The sequence below is a fragment of the Hibiscus syriacus genome, unplaced genomic scaffold, assembly GCF_006381635.1.
Source record: "Hibiscus syriacus cultivar Baekdansim isolate YM2019G1 unplaced genomic scaffold, ASM638163v2 tig00110890_pilon, whole genome shotgun sequence".
NCBI classification, from domain to species: Eukaryota; Viridiplantae; Streptophyta; class Magnoliopsida; order Malvales; family Malvaceae; genus Hibiscus; species Hibiscus syriacus.
The window spans coordinates 3,296,931-3,322,795 of NW_024062900.1; the positions used below are offsets into that span (position 1 = coordinate 3,296,931).

Here is a 25,865-nt window from a genome sequence, read left to right on the forward strand (position 1 = left end):
ATCGTATGATAGCATATTATTGTCATCATTAATTTTTAAATGTTGGATGATAAAAATAGAATAAAATGTAAGATTAGGAATAATTTAAAAATAATAATAATTATATGACTAAATATAAATTAAATAATAGGTGAATGATTAAATGTGTAAATTAAACTATTTTTTAAATGATATTTGTAAATTAAATTATTGCATGAGAAATGTGAAACTAGAATTTTTTTTTTTTTGAAGAGATACCTAAAGAAGAGAAGTCAAAAGTAATCCAAATGTCAATTAACTTGACAAAAAATTTCTGTCAGAATTAATTGAGAGGATAGATATAACAATTGTAGATTTGGACTCTGTGTCTAAGCCTTTAAAATATGATTGAGAAATGACAACTACAGTAACCCTGGTGTCATTTATGATATTTCCCCCCCCCCACATTTAAGACTCTTTTAGACTCTAATCAACTAGCCTAACCCCATCTCTATGCTATAAAACCTCACCACTATAGAAAACCCTTGTCAAAAATCATGGCCGGAAAACCACACAACCTCAAACATTTCCTTTCATTGCAAAAAATACTGCTCACCAGGTCTTGTAATAAAATATTCTTTCAGAGAAAAGCTAGCAGTTCCCAATCCAACAAATACCTTTTTCTTGGAAATGGACAAGAAATACCTTTACACAAAACATTGATGTTTCATATGGAAGGGGCACTTTTGAAATCATCTTCAATGTTCCCTTACTTCTTTCTAGTAGCCTTTGAAGCTGGAGGGCCCTTAAGGGCAGCCATCCTCTTTCTTTTGTACCCTATCATCTGTTTGATGGGTAAAGAATGGGGTCTAAAGCTTATGGTTTTCGTTTGTTTTGTGGGATTAAAAGAGGAAAGCTTCAGCATTGGGAGGACGGTGTTGCCCAAGTTCTTGTTAGAGGATGTTGGGGATGAAGGGTTTGATATGGTAATGAAATCCGGTGTTCCAAAAATTGCAGTCACCGATATGCCTAGAGTTATGGTGGAGTGCTTCTTGAAAGACTACTTGAGGATCGAAAGTGTTGTAGGGCGAGAGTTGAAGGTCTTTTGTGGATATTTTATAGGGTTTATGGAGGACCAAAATGCAGGAGGGGAAGGGAAAATGGACTCATCTGTTATTGGCATCAGTTGCTTAAACAGCTCTCTTCAGCATCAACTTTTTTCTTGTTGCGAGGTTTGTCATAAATTCTTCATGTTGTTTTACTACTTTATTGTCATTAATTCTGATGTTATTTGTATCATTTAGGTTGTTTATTTGGTAAGTGAAACCGACAAGAAGAACTGGGGTGCCCTTCCTAGGGAGAAATATCAAAGACCCTTGATTTTCCATGATGGAAGACTGGCTTTAAGGCCAACTTATATTGCTGCTTTATTCATTCTCATGTGGATGCCCTTTGGAATTTTCCTTCTCCTTGTTAGAGCAGCACTCTTTTTCTTGTTACCGTACAAGTTGTCCATGCTATTCTTATACTTCACAGGTTTGAAAGGCACGTTGATTATCTCCAACGACGGTCGTACCGTCAAGGAGCTAAAACGATTAGGTGAAGATCGTGGTGTGCTTTTTGTATGCAATCATAGAACTCTGCTTGACCCGATCTACCTTTCAATGGCTCTAGCTCAAGTTCGACCTCCTAGTCTGAGTCTCACCGCGGTCACGTACAGTTTAAGTTGGGTATCAGAGTTTATTTCACCGATTAAGACGATTCGATTAACAAGAAACAGGGAGAAAGACTCGAAGATGATAGAAAAACAATTGAAACAAGGTGATCTAGTTATTTGTCCCGAAGGAACCACTTGCAGGGAGCCGTATTTGCTGAGATTCAGTCCATTATTCGCCGAGATAACTGACGACATAGTTCCGATCGCCATTGATTTCCATGTGAACATGTTCTATGGAACAACAGCCGGTGGGTACAAATTCTTAGACCCAGTTTTCTTGATCATGAATCCAACAACCCATTGTTATGCTACAATTCTTGAGAAGCTACCAAAATCATTTACATGTCGAGGAGGAGCGAAATCAAAGTTCGAGGTAGCCAATCATGTGCAGGCACTGATTGGTAAAGCCTTGAACTTTGAATGCACATCCTTAACAAGAAAGGATAAGTACATGATATTGGCAGGCAACGAAGGAATTGTGTAGCTCTTTGTATATGTTATAATCATGCCATCAATACCAACACAAATTCAAACCAAAAAACAAAACCTCTTATAGTTTGCTTCATTATTTTTCTTTGTTGAAGATTGTTCTAGGAAAGAGACATGTTGGGCATTTGGATAGTTGAAAATTAATTGATTGTTGATGATCTGTAATTTGGTTTTTGTTTCCATTACGGAATTGTTGTGATAATATCAAAATAAACAGAAACATCTCTTTGATTAAACATGTTGGTTTTTAGTGTCACTTTGGCCTACTGCAAAATGGATAGACCTTGTGGGAGGTTTCAGATTTCTTTTACTCAAACACTACCTTAATTAAACTTAGCAATTTATGTCGAATTTCAACATAAAAAATTTAAAACTTTTAACTCAATTCGATTCGGTTTAATTTGTAATTTTATGATACTAAAAAAAATTTCAAAAATGTTACGAGTTATTAAATAAGACTCAAATAACTCAAATATTTTTTAATAATTAGTGAAATAGTATTCAAGTTCAAGTCGAGTCTCTTAACTCTGCATGATATATGTATATTATTTATGAAAATATTATATGTATATCGTATATGGTTATAAAAAATTGTTTAACTTAGAATCAATTAATATCATAACATTTTGAATACTTACAATCAAATTCAAATAGAAACTCAAATAACTCTAATTCAAATTTTATAAACTCGAATAGAAATTTTTTAAATAAAATTTGAATTATAAAATGAATTTAGTCAATTTATCTAACTTGAAATTTCTTTATTCAACACAATTTGATTCGATCGGATATTCACCTACAGTGAAAACATATAGAATTGTATACCATGAAAGCATTAAATATTTTTGACGTTTGAACTTCATAGTCAAAACCCTTTTTATCCTGTGTGTTTCAAGATGGGTTTCCTTGTCTATTCACATAATCAATGAGCCCTAATCAATATTTTGACTTAGATCGGATATGCAAGCAGGACAGCTTTCATAAATGAATATTACGTGTTTAAAAGGTTGATGAACGAAGCATCAAGAATCAAAATCCTCATTCTATAAATGTATATATATATATGACAATTAATCAATTTTATTGATGACTGACACTAAAACAACTCGAAAAAAAATGTTGATCCACACATATTGGAGGACACACCAGTTACTGTGGGGTTGTGTTTTATTGTTGTATGAGGTAGTTCTGCAATACATTTAAAATTTACGGTTAATTTAAGATGGTTTTTAAATTAAAATATTATTATGTTCAACTTAAAAAGTTATATAAATTTATAATATTTTCGTTTGTAATCGAAAAATTATATTACGGGAGGTTTAGAGCTTACAACTGAAAATATTTTGAAATAAGTAATATTTTCGATTGTCAACCGAAAATATTATGAAAAATATAATATTTTAAATTCCAGTTGAAAATATAAATATTATGAAGAACGTAACATTTTAGATTGCGTCTAATTTAAATTATTATATTTTTGATAACATTCTCAATCTTTATCTTATTTCTATCGTTTTTTTTATCTTACATTAACCAGTTTTATTTTACATTTTTCATATTGTATGGGACAAACCGGTTATTGTGGAAGTTTTGAAATAATCACTCAGGCAGAAATGGCTGCCTATACATTTGTTTCATTTTCAGCTTTCCAGATGGTCAACGAAAAAAATAATGGCGGATAAAGAAGCCAAGGGTCTACCAGGTAGAATTAATAGGGCTTTATGATAATATAAAATTTTCTCTACCAATAAGTATTAAATGTTTTGGTAAGTTATATTAAATTTCTAATAAAATAATACAAATTTAAATATTTTTAAAGATCATAATATTTGATATCTTTAATATCAGAAATTTAAATATTTTTAAAGATCATAATATTTGATATCTTTAATATCAGTTATAATATAAATATAAAAAATATAAATGATAATAATACAATATAGAGTGGAATAGAATAGGTCAAACTATGCCCCATCATTCCTCTACATCTAAATGAAGTTTGAGATTAAGTGGCATAAATAGATAATAATAATAATAATAATAATAATAATAATAATAATAATAATAATAATAATAATATAGGATGAAATAAAATAGGTCAAGCTATGTCCTATATATCAAGTTTTCCTATTTAAACAAAATTTGAGATTAAATCATTGTATTTATTAGAAGAGAAACTACTCCAAATACAACTGAATTTTATCCTCTGATTTATCGATACCATCTAATTTTTAATTTTTTTAATTATAACATTAAATTTTAATTTTGCATTCAATTATAACGGTCATTGTATTTATTAAAAGAGAAACTACTCCAAATACAATTAAATTTTTTCCTTTGATTTATCGATACCATCTAACTTTAATTTTTAATTATAAAATTACAATTTAGTTTTACATTAAATTATAACATTTTGCCGTTAAGTCAGTGACATGAAGATGACATGGATAATGGTTGTTGATGTGGTCTGCCGTACCAAAACAATGTGATTTTGGCGATGCTATTGTTTCTCAAAACAACCTCATTTTAGACACTAAACTTTTAGGGGTGAATTGATTTTGTCATTTGAACTTTCAAATAATTTACTTTTATTAGCACTACATATTGCAGTTGTCACCGCTGACCAAGCACAACCTGTCATCGATCATATTTTATAGCAAGATTGGTATCAAAACATTTGCATTTCACTCATCTCTCTTATCGTAGGATTGCTTTTCCACAAAACTCACTCAAAATTGACGAAAATCCTTTTAAAAGTTCGACGTATTGATATTTCAACCTCTTTCAATGATCATCAAATGAGGTTAGTTTTGAGGTACGTTGTTCGACTTCTGGAAATAATGCTTCTCATCGTTATGATTTTTGAACAAACACCCAAAATTTTATAAATCTAAGAAAGTCTTCAAATATAAAAATGATATTTTTTTAATTTCATTGATTCTGTGGATTTCGTAAAAATAACTATTCCTATAAAAGAATGAAGAGTGAAATGCAAAAGTTTGGTATCGAATTTTACCGCAAAAGGCGATTGGAAACTAACAATGATTGGCTATCGATGAGGTCCAAAAAGTACAATGCCAAAAAAGTAAATTTTTTAAAAGTTTAGTGAGAAAATCAATACACTCTTAAAATTCAAAGTCTGAAACAATGTAGTTTTAGGAATCATAATGACCATACCAAATCGATGTTGTTTTGGTGTTGCAGGTTACGTCAGCAACCATTAGTCATTTCATCATCCCGTTAGTAACTTAACGACAAAGTGACATAATTGAATGTATAATTAAATTTTAGTGTTATAATTGGTAAAATTAAAAGTTTAATGATACAAAAGAGAGAGTAAACAAAGTTATTTAGTATCTGTATAGTTTACCCTTTTATTAAAAATATAATAAACTATACCATTGACCACCTAATTATTGCCCCTTTCATTTTGACCATCATTTTTGAAATTTTGTCAATCAAGTCACCTAGCTATTTAAATGCATTCAATCAAGCTACTTGTCGTTAACATTTGACCGAAGTGATGTGGCAGTTAATAAAATTGGTATAATTATACATTTAGTCACTCTTACTTACATATTCTATTAATTTATTCTTAATTTTAATAAATTAAGATAAAATTAATTTTTCAATTGGATGGTGCCCACTGGTGGAAAGAAAATTAGTTCGCAAAATAAGGGGGACACGGGATTCAAACTCAAGTCATTTAGGAGATAAAGGAGAAGCTCAACCACTAGGCCAACTTAATTGATTAGTTTAAAATAGATTACATGTAGTATATATCTTATATCTTAGTGTAATCATAAATTCTTAATATTATATATATCTTAACTTAAAATCACTTCTTGATATTAAAAAAATATAATTTATTCTTATCTTAACTAAAGTAAAAAATATATATTAATCTTAACTTTAAAAAATATAATTTATCTTTACATTAACTTAAATATTTCTATTTTATTATTACAATATTTTAAAATTAATATAAAAATAATATATTTATTAAAAATAAAACAAAAAATATAAATATAAAATTTTAAAATAAATAAAAAATAGAAAATATATTTTTAAATTAAAATAAGAATAAAATATATTTTTAAATTAAAATAAGAATAAAATATATATTTTAAATTAAAATTATAAAAATAATACTTAATAATTTAAGGTAAGAATAGAATATATTTAATACTTTAAGTTAAGAATATAATATATGTAATAAGTTAATATAACAATAAAATATACTTTAAAAGTTAAGATAAGAATAAACTATATATTTTTTAATTTAAGATAAGATTAAAATAGTTTGTTAGTTATGATCAGAATAAAATATATTTAATAAGTTAAAAAAAATTTAATGTTAAGATGTAAATTGTATTTAATATGTGAATTTAAGTTATATATATATATATATATATAATATAAATAATTAGAAATTTTGTTATTTTTCTCTCTTTTTCTTTAGTCTTCGATAGTCTCTTTTCTTCTTCATTTTTTTGATCGACGGCGACATCAACCTTGGTGCTGATCGCCAACAATTAGTATTCGTTGTTTTCCTTTTCTTTATTATATTATATCTTTATTTTTTTTCTTTTTAATAATTTCGTCTTTATGGCACGCCATCTTCTATCTTTATGGCACGTTATCTTCTGTCTTTATGACACTTTTTTCTCTACCTTTATGGAACATTCTCGATCGTTTGGCTAATATTTTTGTTTATTATTTTTTTAGGGTTAGATTTGACATCTTCCCTACTTTGGATCCTTGGATTAGAATTGGATACACGATTTACGTATGTGGATAGTATTTTCACATTGCTCAATTCAGATTTGTGATTTGTAATTGGCCTTTCAATAATTTCATCCCCTTTTGTGGTTTGTTTACCGATGCGATCAGATCTATTTGTATTTACCTTTTAACCTTTTTCTTGTACGGTTCTTGTGGTCTTAAAGTGACTAGTTTTCTCTTGTTTAAGAAAATATTTTTATTATGTGTTTAGTTTACGATTGTGGTTGTAAACCTTCATTTTAATTTAGATATTTTCTATTTTTAAATAAAATTAGCGAATTCTATAAAAAAAAGTTATATATATAATATTAAGAATTTAATATTGCACTAAGATATAAGATATATACTACTTCTAGTATTATTTAAACCAAACAATCAACTTGGTCTAGTGGTTGAGTTTCTCCTTGCTCCCCCAAATGACATTGGTTTGAGTCATATGTTCCCTTCATTTTAGTGCTCTATTTTTCTTTCATTAAAATAAATTTAATTTTCAAATTAAATGGTGACACATGTCATGACACTTGGCACCAGTGACAAATGACACTATCCGAGTTGAGGATTAATTTTATTTTAATTTATAAAATTTAGAACCAAATTGATAGAAAATATAAGAGTGACAAAATGTGTAATTATACCAATTTTATTAACTACCTCGTCAGTACTTCCTTCAAATGTTAGCGACTAGTGGCTTGATTTAATGCATTTAAATAGTTAAGTGACAAAATTGACAAATTTCAAAAATGGTGGTAAATGAAAAGGTGCAGTAGTTAGGTGGTTAACGGTATAGTTTACTCTTAAAAATAAAAGATAAACTACTCAAATAACCACCTAATTATTGGTGTGGTGTCGATATGACCACTATACTTTCAATTTTGTCAATATAATGGTATAATTATTTAAATGATATCAATCAAGCCACCTGTCGTTAAAACCTAACGAAAAGATGACTTGACAGTTAATAAAATTTTGTATAATTACATATTTAGTATATGTTACTCACATTTTTATTAATTTAACAAATTAATCATTCAAATCCAGTACTGCCAGCCACCACCCCCAACTTAACTCCTTCGTTCACGCTCACGCCACCAAGTCAGCTCTTCTCTCCAACACTTCAACTAATTCATTTAGTACACTATATATGTGCCAATTTGCATATAAAATCTAGAGTATTTATCAAGAATCTTATCTACAAAAGAAAAAAAAACTTGTTAAATCTATCAAATAGCTTACCAACAACACCATTTCTCTCAATCTCCTTCATGCCGCCATATTATCTCTATTTCTCTTTCTCAAAATCTAATCACTTGATTCAAACATTTTTACTCTTTTTCATACCTCAAATTAGGGGATTAAATATTCAAAATTTATTGTTTGATGTTATTTTTCAAATTCCCTAAAAGTATAGGGACCATTTCTATAATTGGCCCAAGTTTATAGTATTCAAATAGTTCAATATTCTTTTCCTCCATTTCTATTGTTTGGAAATTGAAAACAATTTCTTTCTATTTCATTTTCTCTGTCAATTTCCTATTTTAGTTTTTCTTTGACACTCGGGCCGCCATTTATGTCACCACCGTCACCATTGTGCTTGTCCCGTCATCATTGTTCATTCGGTGGTCTCGATTTTTCCATCCTCGTCGTCGTTGGCCTTTTTAGAGGAAAATAAGTTTTGTGTTTTGTTAAAAATCCTACATTCCATATTCTTTTTCGTAATCCGACCATTATAAGTAACTCTTGAGGCCTTAAAATAATTTTCCTACATTTTTGGTAATTTTCAACTACAAAAAATGGCTTCACACGCCCCCACGTGCCATCGTACGCATGTGGGACTATTCTGGGCGATTCAAATCACTAAATCGGTCTACCTAAACTGGTCTGTCTGAACTGGTCTACCTAAACCTGTCTGCTTGAACCGGTCTGCCAAAATCGATTTACCTAAATCGATTTTGAACTGCTGACCAAACCAAATTTAACTTTGACTGACTCGAATTGTTGACTTTGACTGACCTAACTCGTTAACTTTTCTTGACCTGACCCGTTGACTTTGTTCGACTCGACCCTTTGACTTTGACTCAACCTGTTGACCGTTGACTTTTTCATTGACTGGTGACTTTTTTTTGAAGACCTTTATCCTGACATTTTTTGATTCTTGAGTTTGTTTCTGTAGTCTATTTTACCACATTCTGACATGAAAGTCACGGTTTCACATATTTTAGTACTTTAAATTATAATTATGTTAAGTAAATTCTGAAAATTATGGTTTTACTATCTAATATTATGTTCTAAGGGTGGTCACATGTCTCTACACCGCTCCCAATAAGTTTTAATCAACTATGTTCAATCCAGCTTAATTTCACATGTTCGACCTGAAATACATGTGAATATTATTAACTGATTTATTGATTGATTTCGTTTAAGTATTACTTCGATTCTTTTACAGTAATATATTATCATTATGTTTTCGTTCTACAGGACCTAGTATTACTATTTGTGGGAAACTTGAAGCTTAGCCGATATGAGTTAGTTTGTATAGGTGTGTCCCTTGGCATGTTCAATATTTTTATTGTTTAATGATAGTGTATGACATGATTCTATTGGAACGCAAGTTTGTAACCTAGTTATATTTATCTATAATATGTTTGACTTCTGATTAAGATTGCATCACTATCAATTTATATATTGGTTCATTTCTTTGATTCTGCATGAGATCCTCTATGGAGGACATCATCCCCATTTTGATACAGTATAGGATCCTCTACGGAGGGCATCATCCCCGTCCTGATTCTGCATAAGATCCTATATGGAGGGCATCACCCCCTGATTCTATTAGGATTCTCTTCGGAGGGTATCCCCATTCCATTTTTGAGTTTTAATGAGTTCCTCTTTAGAGGTTAACTCGGGTTCCTCTCCGGAAGATAACATCCTTATCCTAATGAATGTTTTCTATTATGGATTCGTTTTCGAAGGTCACTTGCCCTTTCGGAAGGCAACATTCCTTATTATGTTTATTTGTAATGAAATGTGTTGAGTTAATCGATCGACGAAATAACCAAGAGGGGGTGAATTGGGAATAAAAATTTTGGTAGAAGCTTTTATAGAAAATAGAAAATATTTATACAGTGATTTAGAGTGGTTCAACTTTCTCAACCAAAGTCTACGTCCACTACCTTAGCTATCTATACTAAGGATTTTCCAACAAATTCACTAATGTGTTCTTTCTTTTGAGGACAAAGAGTAACCTTACAACTCCCTCAAGAATTATACTCCAAATTCTTGAGAACACTCTCTCCCAAAGAGAACATTACAAATTTCGCAAACTTACAGAAAAACCTCACAAGGTAAGATGTTTGCACAATTCTAGAACGAAGAAAGAACACTCAAGAATAATACAATTGAACACAAATAGTGTTACTGAAAGAAAAATGAATATTGAATGGAAAATAGGCTTGAAATGCTCAAACAATAAGGTTTGATGCTTTCTCTTTGATACTCTCTCAATACTTGTTTCTTGTTCTTGATCAATAGTTCCTAAGCTTGTTTAAATACACATTGGATCACTTTTGAACGTTGGGGATTATTGGTGAAGTCAATAGAGCCGTTATGGTGTAATTATCATTTAAAAAAATCTGTTGTGAGCGTAGGTGTATTGGTACACACTCAAGGGTGTATCGGTACACTATGTGTAAAATTCAAATATTTCGACCGTTGGTTGACCTAGTGTATCGGTACATCCCAAGTGTATCAATACACTAATTACATTCGATGTTTCTTGGAGCCAGGAGTGTATCGATGCATCAGCTGTGTATTGATACACAAAATGTATTCGATGTTTAGTGTGTATCGATACATCTAAGAGTGTATCGGTACATCCCTTAATAAAAATTATTTTTGGCTCGAGTAAGGTTCGAAATACTTTGTAAAAATTATTTCAAAAATATTTTAAGACTCAAACACAATTTTACACTTTAATAAGGATTAAAATTGACCTTTGAAAAACTTGGAATAATATTTTGATATTTGAATAATTTACTCGAATATTAATTTTGAAATCGAATATAAAATCTTAAAATTCAATAGGACTTTATTTGTTCTATCGAAACATCAAAAAAATTTCAACAATCTCCCCTTTTTTGATATAACAAAACATATAAGTAATTTTAAGATTTTCTTTGAAAATCATTTTTGAAATCAATTTTGAAAATTACTCCCCCTTACTTTATTCTCCTCCTTTTTGTTAAATCAAAAAGACTCTGTAAAACGTTTTTAAACAAGATTTTTAATAAAATAGCCAATTGATATTTTGATAACACTTAAGCTACTAAGATCACAATCAAGAGAAAGATTAACCATTAGTTCATAAACAATATTCATCATCAATGTGTAATGGTAATTGGTCATATTAAACTAATGATGCAAAAATTAATAAAACTAATATAAATTAATCAAACCAAATTCAAACAATCAAACCCAAATATATATAAATAAACATTCAAGTTCAAACATCCATAACATCCAAAACATATCAATCCCAAAAATATCCAAAATGTTTTAACAATTAAGTTCAACTCGACCTAAGAAAACAAAGCAAGACAAGGTCTAATCGTCCATCGGTAGATCAGGAGGTGATAAATGTGCCCATATATTGGCCACATCACGTGTAAGCACATCGACCCTTTCATCCATAGCATCGAATCGATGATTCATCGCTTCATTGTTAGCAGTTAAATGGGACTCGATGGATGCAAACCTCATGTCAATATTATCCATAAACGATTAGAAGTATGGAGGCATCTGACTCTCTTACTGTGTCGGCTCGTACTCGGGTACATGATCGTCTATATCGCGCATGAGTTCTTCAAGCTCTGGATCATCGTCCGCAGCCGGTGCTGGAGGAGCTCGTGAAGAGCTAAAACCCGGTGTTTTCTCAGTGGATCGAACCCATTGATCCTTTTCCCCGGACCATCCCGATTTCTTCAAGGTTATGAAATTGATTGCGTTCTTAAGAGGGATGCCTACATCAAGCAAGAACCTCAGGTTGGATTTGATAAACAAGTTGCTAAGAAGACAATTGTAAACTAAGGTTTCAACATATTTGGACGGGATATTGTTCACGGTTTCGACTAGCTCACCAAAAATGATTTGTGGAAAATTTATTTTCTTTTTATGTTGGATACAATGTATCCACCATAAATCTAAAACTCTAAGGGTAGAGTACCTGCCTCCGGATGGTCTAAACCACCAAGAGATGATCAAGTGAAGAAAACGCTCGTGATAAGTCCACAATGTACTTGCACTAGCTTTAGCTTTGTAAGGTGTAGCCACAATTTGTTTTCCATTATCTAAACCTACGTTATCTAAACCAAAAATATTAACGATTGTGTTGGAGTCAATATAAAAAAAATGGCCTAAGAGATAAGACCGAATACCTACGGTTTCAGTACGAGACTCGTTTTGGACACAAACCGCATTGGAATAGAAAATGCGTACAAGTTGGTGATAAACGATAGGTTGGAGCTGAAACAGTTTATCAAATTTCTAAGAGATTAGGGTAGAAAGCTATTCAAATTTCATATCAACCATTGCTTGGATAGAGGGAATACTCTCTTCCTGGATTTTATATGATTGGAATAAATTAACATACCTATGGTAGAGATTTTCTCTACGACTAGGTTGGTTAAAATAGGAATATAGAATGGTCATTTTTGGTTCGTTCGGGTTTGGATTTGGATTGGGAGGTGGAATAGGAGGTCGGTTTGAGACTGACTAGATGAAGACCTAGAGTATTTTGAATGAGACATGGTTAAAGATCGAAATAGATAAGGTTACCTACAATTTTAAAACACATGTATGCAATATAATCAATCCCAAAACTCAATATGAGTCCGCAATATTCAAGGTTCTCTAAATAATATCCTAATGGGCAACATTTGAAAACTATTTTGAAAACAATGTTTGAAAAATCATATTATGTATAGTTTTCATGAAAACACCATAATTAAATCAAAAACAATAATTTTAAAATCAATTTTTTTATTTCGAAAATTTTAAAAAATTTGAAAAATGGTGTTGTTTTTGAAGAAATTAGTTGAAGATTATAGTTCTAGACTACAATCTAACAAATTCCTGATATATAATTCAACCTAAAACTAATCAAATTTAATCCTGAGTTCAAAAATTAATAAAATAGTGGTTTTAGAAAATTTACCTTGAAAATTCAGATTTGAGAGAGATTAGATGTTGTTTGCACGATTTTGTTGATCTTAGCAAGATTTGGAGTTGAAAAACAGTTAGATTCCAACTTGAAACGATGATTTTTGGCAAAAGTGGAGATTTGGGAAGTGAAGAGGAGGAATGACGAGAGTGTTTAGAGTTTAGGTTTTGAGAGAATAATGAAATTTTAGGGATTTAATACCCAAAACCTGACGAGTGTATCGGTACACTCTTGAGTGTACGATACACATTCAAGGAATGCATCGGTACACTATCATAGTGTATCGATACACAGTGAGGGTGTATCAATACATAGATATTGATACACTGTGCTCAAAAATGTTAAAATCTATATTTAAACACTCAAAATGCTAAATTAATTAGCTCTAGTGGTATTGGCAACTAAATTAACAATGTTCAATCAATCAAATCTATCCTTAAATTTTATTTGAACATATTATTAATTTTCACTAAATATCATAAACTCCCCCTAACTATTAGCAAATAATGCAATAAAATAATTATTATTATTATTATAAGCATTTTCCAATTCTAATTAAAAGTGCTAAAATTATTTTAAACACTAAGTCAAGGTAGGTTAGTTAAACCTAATTCTCTCCTAAGTTTCCAAAATCTATCTTTATCTAAAGGTTTTGTAAAAATATCCGCTAATTGATGCAAAGCATCAACATATTCTAGAACTACATCTCCTTTAGTGACATGATCTCTAATGAAATGATGTCTAATTTCAATGTGCTTAGTTCTAGAGTGTTGAATGAGATTTTTAGTGAGACAAATAGCACTAATATTGTCACACTTGATAGGTATAGTACCAACTTCAATTCCATAATCTAAAAGTTGTTGTTTCATCCATACAACTTGTGCACAACAACTACCGGCTGAAATGTATTCCGCTTCAGTGGTAGATAATGAAACACAATTTTGTTTCTTTGAAAACCATGAAATCAACATATTTCCTAGGAATTTACAAGCACCGGAGGTGCTTTTCCTATCTATATTGCATCCTCCATAATTCGCATCAGAGAAGGCATATAAGCTAAAGATAGAGTCTCTAGGATACCATAATCCTAAACTATGAGTGTCCTTAAGGTATCTAAAGATTATCTTAATGGCTTTTAGATGTGATTCTTTAGGGCATGATTGAAATCTAGCACATAAGCAAACACTAAACATAATGTCCAGCCTACTTGCGGTTAGATAAAGCAAAGAACCAATCATAAACCTAAAAGTTTAACATCTATACATTTACCTCCTTCATCTTTGTCAAGCTTTGTAGATGAGCTCATTGGAGTAGCTTGGGGTTTTCCATTTTCCAATCCAAACTTTCTGAGCATATCCTTGACGTATTTTGCTTGATTGATAAAGATGCCATCTTTTCTTTGCTTGATTTGGAGTCCAAAGAAAAATGAGAGCTCCCTCATCATGCTCATCTCGAATTCACTCTGCATTAGCTTAGAAAATTCTTAGCAAAGAGTATCATTAGTAGAACCAAATATTATATCATCAATATAAATTTGAACTACTAATAAATCTTTACCTTTTCGCTTTAAAAACAATGTAGTGTCAACCTTCCCTTTTGAAAAACCTTTTTCAATTAAAAAATTTGACAATCTTTCATACAAAGCTCTAGGAGCTTGTTTTAAACCATATAAAGCTTTTATCAATTTAAAAACATGATCTGGAAATGTTGAATCTTCAAAACCAGGAAGTTGTTCCATATACACTTCTTCTTTTATAAAACCATTTAAAAATGCACTTTTAACACCCATTTGATATAATTTAAATTCATTGAAACATGCAAATGCTAATAACATTCTAATTGCTTCCATCCTAGATACGGGAGCGTATGTTTCATCATAGTCTATGCCTTCTTCTTGAGTATAGCATTGAGTAACAAGTCTAGCCTTGTTCCGCACTATATTACCACTTTCATCGAGCTTATTCCTAAATATCCATTTAGTACATACAATAGATTTATTACTAGGCCTTTCAACTAATGTCCACACTTTAGTTATCTCAAATTGATTTAACTCTTCTAGCATAGCCATAATCCAATTTTCATCTTTTAATGCTTCTTGGATATTCTTAGGCTCTATGCATGAGATAAATGCAACATAATTACATATATTTCTAAGAGAAGATCGAGTTGTTACCCCTTTAGATGGATCACCTATAATTTCACCATCCTTGACATAGTTGTATTCTCTTGGGGTAAGAGACTTCCCTTTCTTCAATGGTTGGATTCTCGAGAACATCGTGAGTTTCCTCATCATTTACTTCTTCCTTTGATGATGGTTCTCCAACATCATGTGCATTTACAATACCTACATCATCATTCACACAAGAATCCTTCCTCGAAAAGGGATTATCATCGAAAACAACATGTACAAACTCTTCTACCACTAAAGATCTTTTATTAAATACTCGATAAGCTTTAGAATTTAAGGAATAACCCATAAAAATTCCTTAATCACTTTTAGAATCAAATTTGCCAAGATTTTCTTTACCGTTGTTTAAAACAAAACATTTACATCCAAAAGAATGAAAATAACTAATGTTAGGCTTTTTATTTTTGAAAAGTTCATATGGAGTTTTCTTTAAAATAGGCTTAATCATTACTCGATTTATGACATAACAAGTGGTATTTGTGGCTTTCGCCCAAAAATATATTGGCAAATTATTTTCACAAAGCTTGGTTCTAACCATTTCTTCTAAAGTTCAATTTTTCCTCTCAACATCTCCATTTTGTTGAGGGGTTCTAGGTGCTGAAAAATTATGGTTAATACCATTAGAATTACAAAAATCAGTAAATCCAAGATTTTTAAATTCAGTACCATGATCACTCCTAACACTAGTTATGGAGTAACCTTTTTCGTTTTGGATTACTTTTGAAAACGTGATGAATTTTCTAATGTTTCATCTTTAGTACTTAAAAATAGAACCCAAGTATATCTAGAATAGTCATATACTAATACAAAGCAATATTGTTTTCCACCCAAGCTAGTGTTCCTAATTGGCCCAAAAAGATCTATACGGATCAATTGTAATACTCTACTAGTTGATACATCATTAATGGATTTAAATGAGACCCTTTTGTGTTTTCCTTTAGCACATGCATCACATATTTTATCATTATCAAATTTTAGTTTTGGCAATCCTCTTACTAAGTCTCCTTCAATTAGTCTTTGTAAAACACTTATGCTTGTATGTCCTAGTCTCCTATGCCATAACCAACTATCATGTTCATCCTTAGCAACTAGGCACAAATTAGTCATATTAATAGAATCTAAATGCACCATGTATATGTTGCCTATTCTATGACCAATAAGCATAATCTGACTAGATGCAACGTCAATAATTTTACAACCATTTGATTCAAATAAGACATTGTATCCTTTATCACATAATTGACTAATACTCAATAGATTATGATTTAACCCATTCACATATAAAACATTTTTAATTTGTATGGAAGAGGTATTACCTATAGTACTTATACCTTCAGTGTGACCTTTTGAATTATCACCAAAAGTCACCTCTCCTCCATTTTTGTCGTTAAGCTCTATGAACCGGTTCTTGTCTCCGGTCATATGTCTTGAGCATCCACTATCAAGGTACCATGAGTTTGAACGTTTTTCTCGTGCCTTGTAACAATGCTCATTTCCTTACAAACATAGATTAATTTTTGATTTTTGGTACCCAAATTCTTTTGGGTCCATATTCATTAGTACTTAAAATCCTAGTCCCCTTGGGTATCCATTTGTGTAGAATATTCTTATCTTTAGTAGTAAGGAGTTCTTTAGGAACCCATATACTTTTAATGATTTTTTTTTTATTTGAGGTTCTTTGGGGACCTCCATGATTGTAATTTTTAAAACTCTTTCTAACAAAGTTGGATTTTGAAATTTCTCCATTTTCAAAATGTTTTAGTCCAACTATATTGAAAGAAGCTTTAAGATCATCAATTTATTTTTGATGATCATCGTTGAACTTTGAAAGTAAATTATGCAAATCAGAATTTTTCTTTTCAAACTCATTTAGTTTGATTTGCAATTCATTAATTTTACTTTCAAGATCATTGTTGGTCTTGAATATGAGATTATTTTCGTTTTTAAATTTTGAAATATCTTTCTTGTATTTTGAAAATATTTTCTCATAATCCAAAGCCAACCCAGTATATTCCTCTAATAACTCATCAAAAGAATAATCTTCAAAATCAGATAAGTTAGGAGTTACCTGAGAATTCTCCCCGATGGCCATTAAGCACAAGTTTGCTACTTCTTGTTCCTCTTCATCGGATTGTTCATCATCACTCCATGTAGCCACATGTGCCTTGTGCTTCTTCTTGGATTGACCCTTATTCTTTAATTATGGGCAATCATATTTGACATGCCCTAGTTTTTTGTATTTGTAGTAAATGATAGGGTTATTCTCCTTTGATTCAGTTTTAAAGCCATTATTTTTTTTTGAATTTTCTTCCTCTGTTAGGCTTCATTAGTTTTCTGAATCATTTGGCAAATAATGTCATTTCCTTGTCATCATCATCTTCATCCGAATCACTCTCAACTTTTATGGATTGGAGAGCAACTCACACATTTTTCTTCTTCTCCATCTCTTTCTTTGTCTCGTCCTTCTTCTTGAGGTCTACCTCTTCTTGAATCATCATTTCGTGCATCAGGAGAGAACCAATGAGTTCATCGAGAGTTAAAGACTTTAGATTTTTAGCTTTGATGATAGTCGTCTTCTTCGATTGCCAAGCTTTTGGAAGAGAATAAATTAACTTTCTCACAAGCTTCTCATTTGGAATGATCTCTCCATATGATTTGAGACCATTGACAATCACGAAAAATCTATCCATCATATATTTGATGTCTTCATCCAGTTTCATCCTGAAATTTTCATAGCTATGAGTTAGAAGACTAATTTTAGATTCTTTTACCTCGTTTGTGCCTTCATGGGTGACTTGTAGTTTATCCTATATCTCATTGGCAGTTGTACAAGATGAAACTCTCCCGTATTCATCTGGTCCAAGAGCACAAATTATAATATGGATAGCCTTTGAGTTGAACTGGAACATTTTCGTCTCTTCTTCACTCCACAATCTTGAATGAGTGGATGGTATGATGTATATGTCTTCCACGATATTCCATGCTCCAATGTCACTTGCATGAATGAAGTACCTCATTCTATTCTTCCAATAAGCATAATTAGCTCCATTGAAGAAAGAAGGCTTGTTGACGAGCACTGAATCAAGAACGAAGTCGAAGTTTGAAGTGGAGGCCATTGATGACTTAAATATCGATATAACTCTTCCCAAATCGACTCAAGAGGTAGTTAAACCTTCAAATGAGTGTAGTTGTGATACCAATTATTGAGTTAATCAATTGACGAAATGGCCAAGACGGGGTGAATTGGCAATAAAAATTTTGGTGGAAGCTTTTGCAGAAAATACAAAATATTTGCACAATGATTTAGAGTGGTTTGACTTTCTCAACCAAAGTCTACGCCCACTTCCTTAGCTATCCACACTAAGGATTTTCCAAGAAATTCACTAATTTGTTCTTTTTTTAGGACAAAGAGTAACCTTACAAGTTCCTCAGGAATTATTCCCCAAATTCTTGAGAACACTTTCTCCCAAAGAGAAGATTACAAATTTCGTAAACTTATAGTAAAACCTCACAAGGTAAGATGTTTGCACAATTCTAGAACAAAGAAAGAACACTCAAGAATAATACAATTGAGCACATATAGTGTTCTTGAAAGCAAAATGAATATTGAATAAAAAAGAGGCTTGAAATGCTCAAACAATAAGGTTTGATGCTTTCTCTTTGATACTCTCTCAATACTTGTTTCTTATTCTTAATCAATGGCTCCTGAGCTTGTTTAAATACACCTTGGATCACTTCTGAACGTTGGGGATCATTGGTGAAGTCAATAGAGCCGTTATGGTGTAATTATCATTTAAAAAATCTGTTGGGAGAGTAGGTGTATCGGTACAATGCGTGTAAAATTCAAATATTTCGACCGTTGGTTGACCTAGTGTATCGGTACATCCCATGTGTATTGGTACACTAATTACATTTGATGTTTCTCGGAGCCAGGAGTATATCGATGCATCAGCTGTGTATCGATACACAAAATGCATTCGATGTTTGGTGTGTATCAATACATCTAAGAGTGTATCAGTACATCCCTTAATAAAAAATTATTTTTGGCTCGAGTAAGGTTTGAAATACTTTGTAAAAATTGTTTTAAAACCATTTTAAGACTCAAACACAATTTTACACTTTAGTAAGGATTAAAATTGACCTTTGAAAAACTTGGAGTAATATTTTGATACTTGAATAATTTACTCGAATATTAATTTTGAAATCGAATATGAAATCTAAAAATTCAATAGGACTTTATTTGTTATATCGAAACATCAAAAATGTTTTCAACAAAATGTAAGATTGTGAGAAACTCTGTATGAATTTTCAATGATAAATATATGTTTTACAAACGTCTGATTATCTTTTTATTCGATATGTCATATCTAACTATCTGTATATTTATAGTAAATATTAATTTTATTTTGAGGGAACACTAAGCTTTTAGTTCACTCTGTTTATGTTTATATTTTTAGATTATCCAGATGTATAACTTGTTGGCTATTGGGGAGCACTCTCGATTTCATACTAAGTGAGGTTAAATATTTATTTTTAACCCTATTAATTGTGGCATAGTTTTATTTTTATTTTATAATTAGTAAATGTTTTTAAGATGATTTATTAAACTAAAATCATTCGTAAACTATTTATGTGATCAACAAAGACTACCCTGATTCAGTTGTAACTCTTCTGATGAATTTTGGGGTTGCATTTAATGGTATCAGAGCCCATGTATAAATTATCGAACTGTGTATCCCATTATAATTCTGAAAATTTATTTACAAAGGATTTTTATAATTTTTTTAAAAAGAGAACCATGTCACATGATTTTCAAGTATTTTATGAAATTATCAAGACTCCTATGCCATTTTGGATAATTGCTACTTTTCTATAATTATATATCAATACTTGATATATAACCATAAGTCTGGTAGAGATATCTGATGTCATTTAGACACATTTATTGATTAATTTAGTTGTAAGTTTTAAACTCTATCTACTAATCGTTAGTTAATTAGTGATCATCGTTTAGTGTTATGAATTTTTTTTGAAGTCGATTTAGGTTTAATAAAACAATAATTAATTGAATTCTGATTGATATGATCTGATAATGTCTTTGGTCAACCATCTTACTTATGAAGTAATTTATTATTTTTAAAAAAAATGTTCATGTTTGATTTTTAGTATTCAGTTTTACCTTTTCAAAAGATCTAACTAAAGTCTATAGATATGTTATAAAATCTTTCCTCATAAGTAATACTTAAGGATCATATATGTCATCTAATTAAATATTCTTCTAAGTTCATCTACAATTGTGAGTTTTGATAGAATTCTGGTTTTCTATAACAATTTGAGTGTATGAATGGATTCATGTAGTAGTGTTAGGTATGATTTTGGCCAACGTTATATCTATAATCATGGAGTTGTTAAAGATTTATGTAATGATCTACATTTCAAAATGAAATATTATTGGCATAATGCAAACAAATACTCCTAACATTTGACACTATATGCATTTTTGCCCCTATTGTTTTTTTGGGAGCATTTGTCCCCACAATGTTTAATTATGATTCAGAAGTCCCCTCGTTGGATGGATACCGTCAGTCAACTGACGGTCAACGAATCCATCTGACTAAGTATTCACAGGTGGACAACGATGATGACGTGGCATTTCCACATCACTAATATATACTGACATGGAATTGACACGTCATGTAACACACATCTCCCGTATACATTTCCGTACACGAGACACATATGTCACATCACTTTTAAAATATTTCCTCAATTGAAAACCCATTAAATTTTGTTTCCAAATTTCTTAAAACATAACTTTGTTTTATATACCACAAAATATTAACTAGAATCTGTTACAACGTTCTAATTAAGTACAATTCATAGCATTTTTCATACTTTAATTACATGTCAACTAAGTTTTTCAAAATAAACCGGATTGTCCTATTATTACTGATAAATCAACCTTAATTAATGATAGCTTCTCCTACTACTGCACTCCTTACTCGTCTATTCTCTGTCTTCACCTACGCGTGAAATCAACACATGTTAAATATTTACTCTGTGAGACATAATATTGTAAAGAAAAATTAATGTAAACATAAGTATATCACGATTCTTTGTTTACAGAACAATTCGTATCATCCATAAAGATTAGATAAGTCCATATTATCTAAACCTTGTTTCTTTCATACTATCATCATCAATATTCTGGGTATGTTCAGCAAACCTTTCTTTATGTACATTTTCCCATTATTCTTTAGTAATTGTTCATTATTTTCATTTATGGCATCCTTTCATGTCTATAATGCACCGTTATACATTTTATTTATGGTATCCTTTCATACTTGTAATACAACGTTATGCATTTCATTTATGACATCCTTTCATGCCTTTAATGCACCGTTATGCATTTTATTTATGGCATCATTTCATGCCTTTAATGCACCGTTATGCATTTCATTTATGACATCTTTTCATGCCTTTAATGCACTGTTATGCATTTTATTTATGGCATTCTTTCATGCCTTTAATGTACCGTTATGCATTTCATTTATGACATCCTTTCATGCCTTTAATGCACCTTTATGCATTTCCTTTATGGCATCCTTTCATGCCTTTAATGCACAGTTATGCATTTTATTTAGGTGCATCGAAAATATATTAAATACCATTAACATATATTAAATTGAAACCTTATAATTGAACTCATTTCAAAACTTATTTCTCTCAAATAAACATAATAAATGTACTCACCTGATAATCCTCGCTAAAATGTAATGATGTATGACTACTCAGTAACTTTATCTTTGCCCTTGATCTTGCTAGATTCAGGAGCTTGGTTATGATCTACAAAAGCATCTATTAAAGGCACATACCATACCAAATGTTAGTATATTCCTTAACATTTATACTTTAATAATAATCACAAGTACTATTATTTAGATTTCTATAACAATCTTTAAATTATAGGCTCAATAGTATCGGTACCCATACCATAGTATCGATACTTCTATACTATGGTACCGATACACCCTTTCAGTATCGATACCATTTCGGCATTCTGTAAATTAATGGTATCGATACCTTCCTCTCAGTAACGATACTTCTGTATTATAGTACCGATACTCTATTACGGTATCGATACCATTTATGCATTTTGTAAATCAATGGTATCGATACCTTCCTCATGGTATCCATACCCATATAAGTATAGATACTCATTGCATCAGTATCGATACTGTTCAACTGATTTCTTCCAATTTAAGACTATAATATCGATATTTTTTTTCCAGTACCGATACCCCTACCCAAATTTACCATTTTTAGCCCTATTTTTACTAATTTTCCTTTAAATCTCTTACTTTTTCCTCTAACAGTACTATCAAACTCTTTTTTACTTAACCAAACTAACTTTCCTTCATATAACCTCTTATAACTCCTAAAATTTCCAAAGAACATCTCAACTCAAGAATCTTACTACTTTTTCTAACATGTTTTTAATCATATCCAATGCTTCTAATATCTTATTCACGCCTTTGACAAGTAAAATATACTAATAAACCTTAATAAAAACTAATATATCAACATATCATTCAAAAACCCATATCCCTAAATCTCAAATAAAACCTTCACCTCTTAGTTTTAATCTTCTTTAACTCTTCCTTAGGCTTACTTATCACTTAAGGTTACCAAAGCCAACCAAAATCAAAAGGAAGAACTAGCTGAATGAAGTTTACCTTGTTTCTATGGAGAAGAGGACAACCAATGGGAGGATGAAGAAGAGGAATAAGTTACTTAGCAAAATTTTAACTTTCCCCTTTTTCTTAAATCCCTAACCATTAAAAATAATATTTAATTTCATATCATTCCAAAAGACCAAAATACCCTTTTAATTATCCTTTTCTACTCAAATCATTCCATATACTTTAAAATTTATTAAATTAAACCTTCAAATTTTTAAATTATTTCAAAATAGCCACTGACTTACCATTTGGGGTATTACAATTTTCCCCTTTAAGAAAATTCATCCTTGAATTTTAAAGAAGTACATAAAACAAAGAGATGTGGAAATTGCTTCCTCATGTCCTCCTCTCTTTCCCAAATAGCTTCCTCTGCCTTATGATTTTTCCAGAGCACTTTAACTAACGAAATATTTTTATTGCACAATTCCTTGTTTTCCTTTTCCAAGATCCATACTGGTTCATCCTCATAAGTTAAATATAGTCAGATTTCTATCTCTTTAGGCGTGAGGATATGGGATGGATCTGATCTATACCTTCTAGGCATCGATACGTGGAAAACATTGTGGATCTTGTCCATATCTGGAGGTAACGCTAATTGATAAGCTACGTGTCTAACCCTTTTCAAGATGTCATAAGGTTTAATGAATCTTAGACTCAGTTTTCCTTTTCGCCCAAATCGTAATACCATCTTTCAAGGTGACACTTTTAGAAACACCTTATCTCCTACTTGAAATTTAATTTCTTTTCTTTTCAGATCAGCATAAGACTTTTGTTGATCGGAGGCTATCTTTAGATTGCCCTGTATAATTTTCACTTTCTCCTCCATTTCTTTAATCAACTCTGGTCCAATTAGATTTCGTCTTTTAGTTCAAACTAATTTAATGGAGTTTAGCACTTCCTCCCATACAAAGCTTTATAAGGGGCCATCGTAATACTCGATTGGTAACTGTTATTATACGCAATCATACATGCCCTTAGCATATCCTCTAGTATCTGGACAACTCATTTTGACTGCTCATCTGTATGCGGATGAAAACCAGTGTTGAAGTTCAATCGAGTCCCTAATGCCTCATGTAATGACTTCAAGAATCTTGAAGTAAACCTTGGGTCTCGATCGGGCACTATTGATATAGGTACTCCATGCAGTTTGACTATCTCTTTTTATATAAATCTCTGCATACTTATCAATCGAGTAATCTACTCGAACTGGAATAAAATGAGCTGCCTTGGTCAATCGATCTACAATTACCCATATGGAGTCCTTTTTACCTGATGGCAAAGGTAGCCCCAAAACAAAATCCATTGTAACTCGTTCCCATTTCATTCAGGAATGGATATCAGTTGTAGTAATCCAGATGACACTTGATGTTCAACTTTTACTTGCTGATATGTCAAACATTTTGACACAAACTCCGATATAGCTCTTTTCATACCAGGCCACCAACAATGACTTTTTAAATCCTGATACATCTTATTCCCACCTGGGTGCATCGTTAAAGGACTATAATATTCCTCGATCATAATATCTTTCTTACATTCCTCATTATCAGGAATATAAAGTCGTCTTCGATAATATAAACATCTATCAGTTCTCATTTCGAAGTCTGTGGTTTCTTCTTTTTCTATTTGCGCCATCCTTGCCAAACAATTCTCATCTTCACCTTGCCACTCTTTTACCCGTTCTAAAAGCATCAGCTTTAACTTAAGTTCAGCAAACAAGGAATCATCTTCCTTTAAAAACATATGCACATTCAAAGCCCGTAGGGTGGAAAAAGTCTTTCGGCTAAGTGCATCCGCTACCATATTCACTTTTTCGGGATGATAATCAATAATTAAATCATAATCCTTTAAAATCTCGATTCACCTTCTTTGCCTCAAGTTCAGTTCTTTCTAAGTCAACAGATACTTTAGATTCTTATGTTCTGCATAAATATGGCACCGCTCACCATACAGATAATGGCGCCAGATTTTCAAAGCAAACATAGCTGCTATCGTGTGTCGGGTAATTTTTCTCGTGATTCTTCAACTTTCTTGAGGAATAAGCCATAAATTTTTCCATATTTCATCAACACACACCCCAATCCATTATGGGATGCATTACTAAAAACTAAATAATCTTTACCTGACTCCGGTTGCACAAGTACAGGAGTATGTGTTACTATTCTCTTAAGCCTTTCAAAACTTTCTTGGCATTTCTCTATCCAAACAAAAGGCACATCCTTTCATAACAACATAGTTAACGATAATGCTAACATTGAAAAGTTCTTCACAAACCTTCTATAATAACCAGCAAGCCCTAAGAAACATAAAACTTAGAAATATTCTTTAGGGTTTGCCAATCCACTATATATTGGATCTTCTTAGGATATACTCTTATGCCTTCTGTGGATACTATATGACCAAGGAAAGAAATTTTGGCTAACCAAAATTCGCACTTGGACAATTTGGCATACAACTTCTTTTCGTGAAGTGTCTGCAGAACCACTCGAAGATGAACATTCTGTTCTTCTCATGACTTGGAATACACCAAAATATCATCTATAAATACCACCACAAATATATCCAAGTAAGGTTGGAATACTCGGTTCATCAAGTCCATAAATGTTGCAGGAGCATTAGTAAATCCAAATGGCATCACTATAAATTCATAGTGCCCATACCGAGTCCGAAAAGCTTTCTTTGAAATATCATATTCTTTGATCTTTAATTGATTGTACCCTAACCTTAAATCTATCTTAGTAAACATTGCTTCTTCTTTCAGCTGATCGAACA

The 25,865-nt window shown here is 31.2% G+C and overlaps 1 protein-coding gene across 2 annotated transcripts; it reads left to right on the forward strand.

The window, feature by feature from the left end:
- Nucleotides 1-515: 515 nt before the first annotated feature.
- Nucleotides 516-25,322, forward strand: LOC120144457 (probable glycerol-3-phosphate acyltransferase 2). Of its 2 annotated transcripts, none has more exons than XM_039158498.1 (3): nucleotides 516-1,190; nucleotides 1,263-2,164; nucleotides 25,283-25,322. In XM_039158498.1, exons 1-2 carry the CDS (start codon nucleotides 516-518, stop codon nucleotides 2,157-2,159), a joined length of 1,572 nt encoding a protein of 523 aa, XP_039014429.1. In that variant the 3' UTR covers nucleotides 2,160-2,164; nucleotides 25,283-25,322. The 2 variants fall into 2 exon arrangements, with proteins under 2 accessions (XP_039014429.1, XP_039014428.1); XM_039158497.1 differs by lacking the exon at nucleotides 25,283-25,322 and adding an exon at nucleotides 8,178-8,189 and having other exon boundaries at nucleotides 1,263-2,171.
- Nucleotides 25,323-25,865: the final 543 nt, after the last annotated feature.

Coding starts and splice junctions, on each gene's coding strand:
- LOC120144457 (XM_039158498.1), top strand. CDS start 516: ATGGCCGGAAAACCACACAACCTCAAACATTTCCTTTCATTGCAAAAA. Junction 1,191..1,262: donor AACTTTTTTCTTGTTGCGAG/GTTTGTCATAAA, acceptor TGTATCATTTAG/GTTGTTTATTTGGTAAGTGA.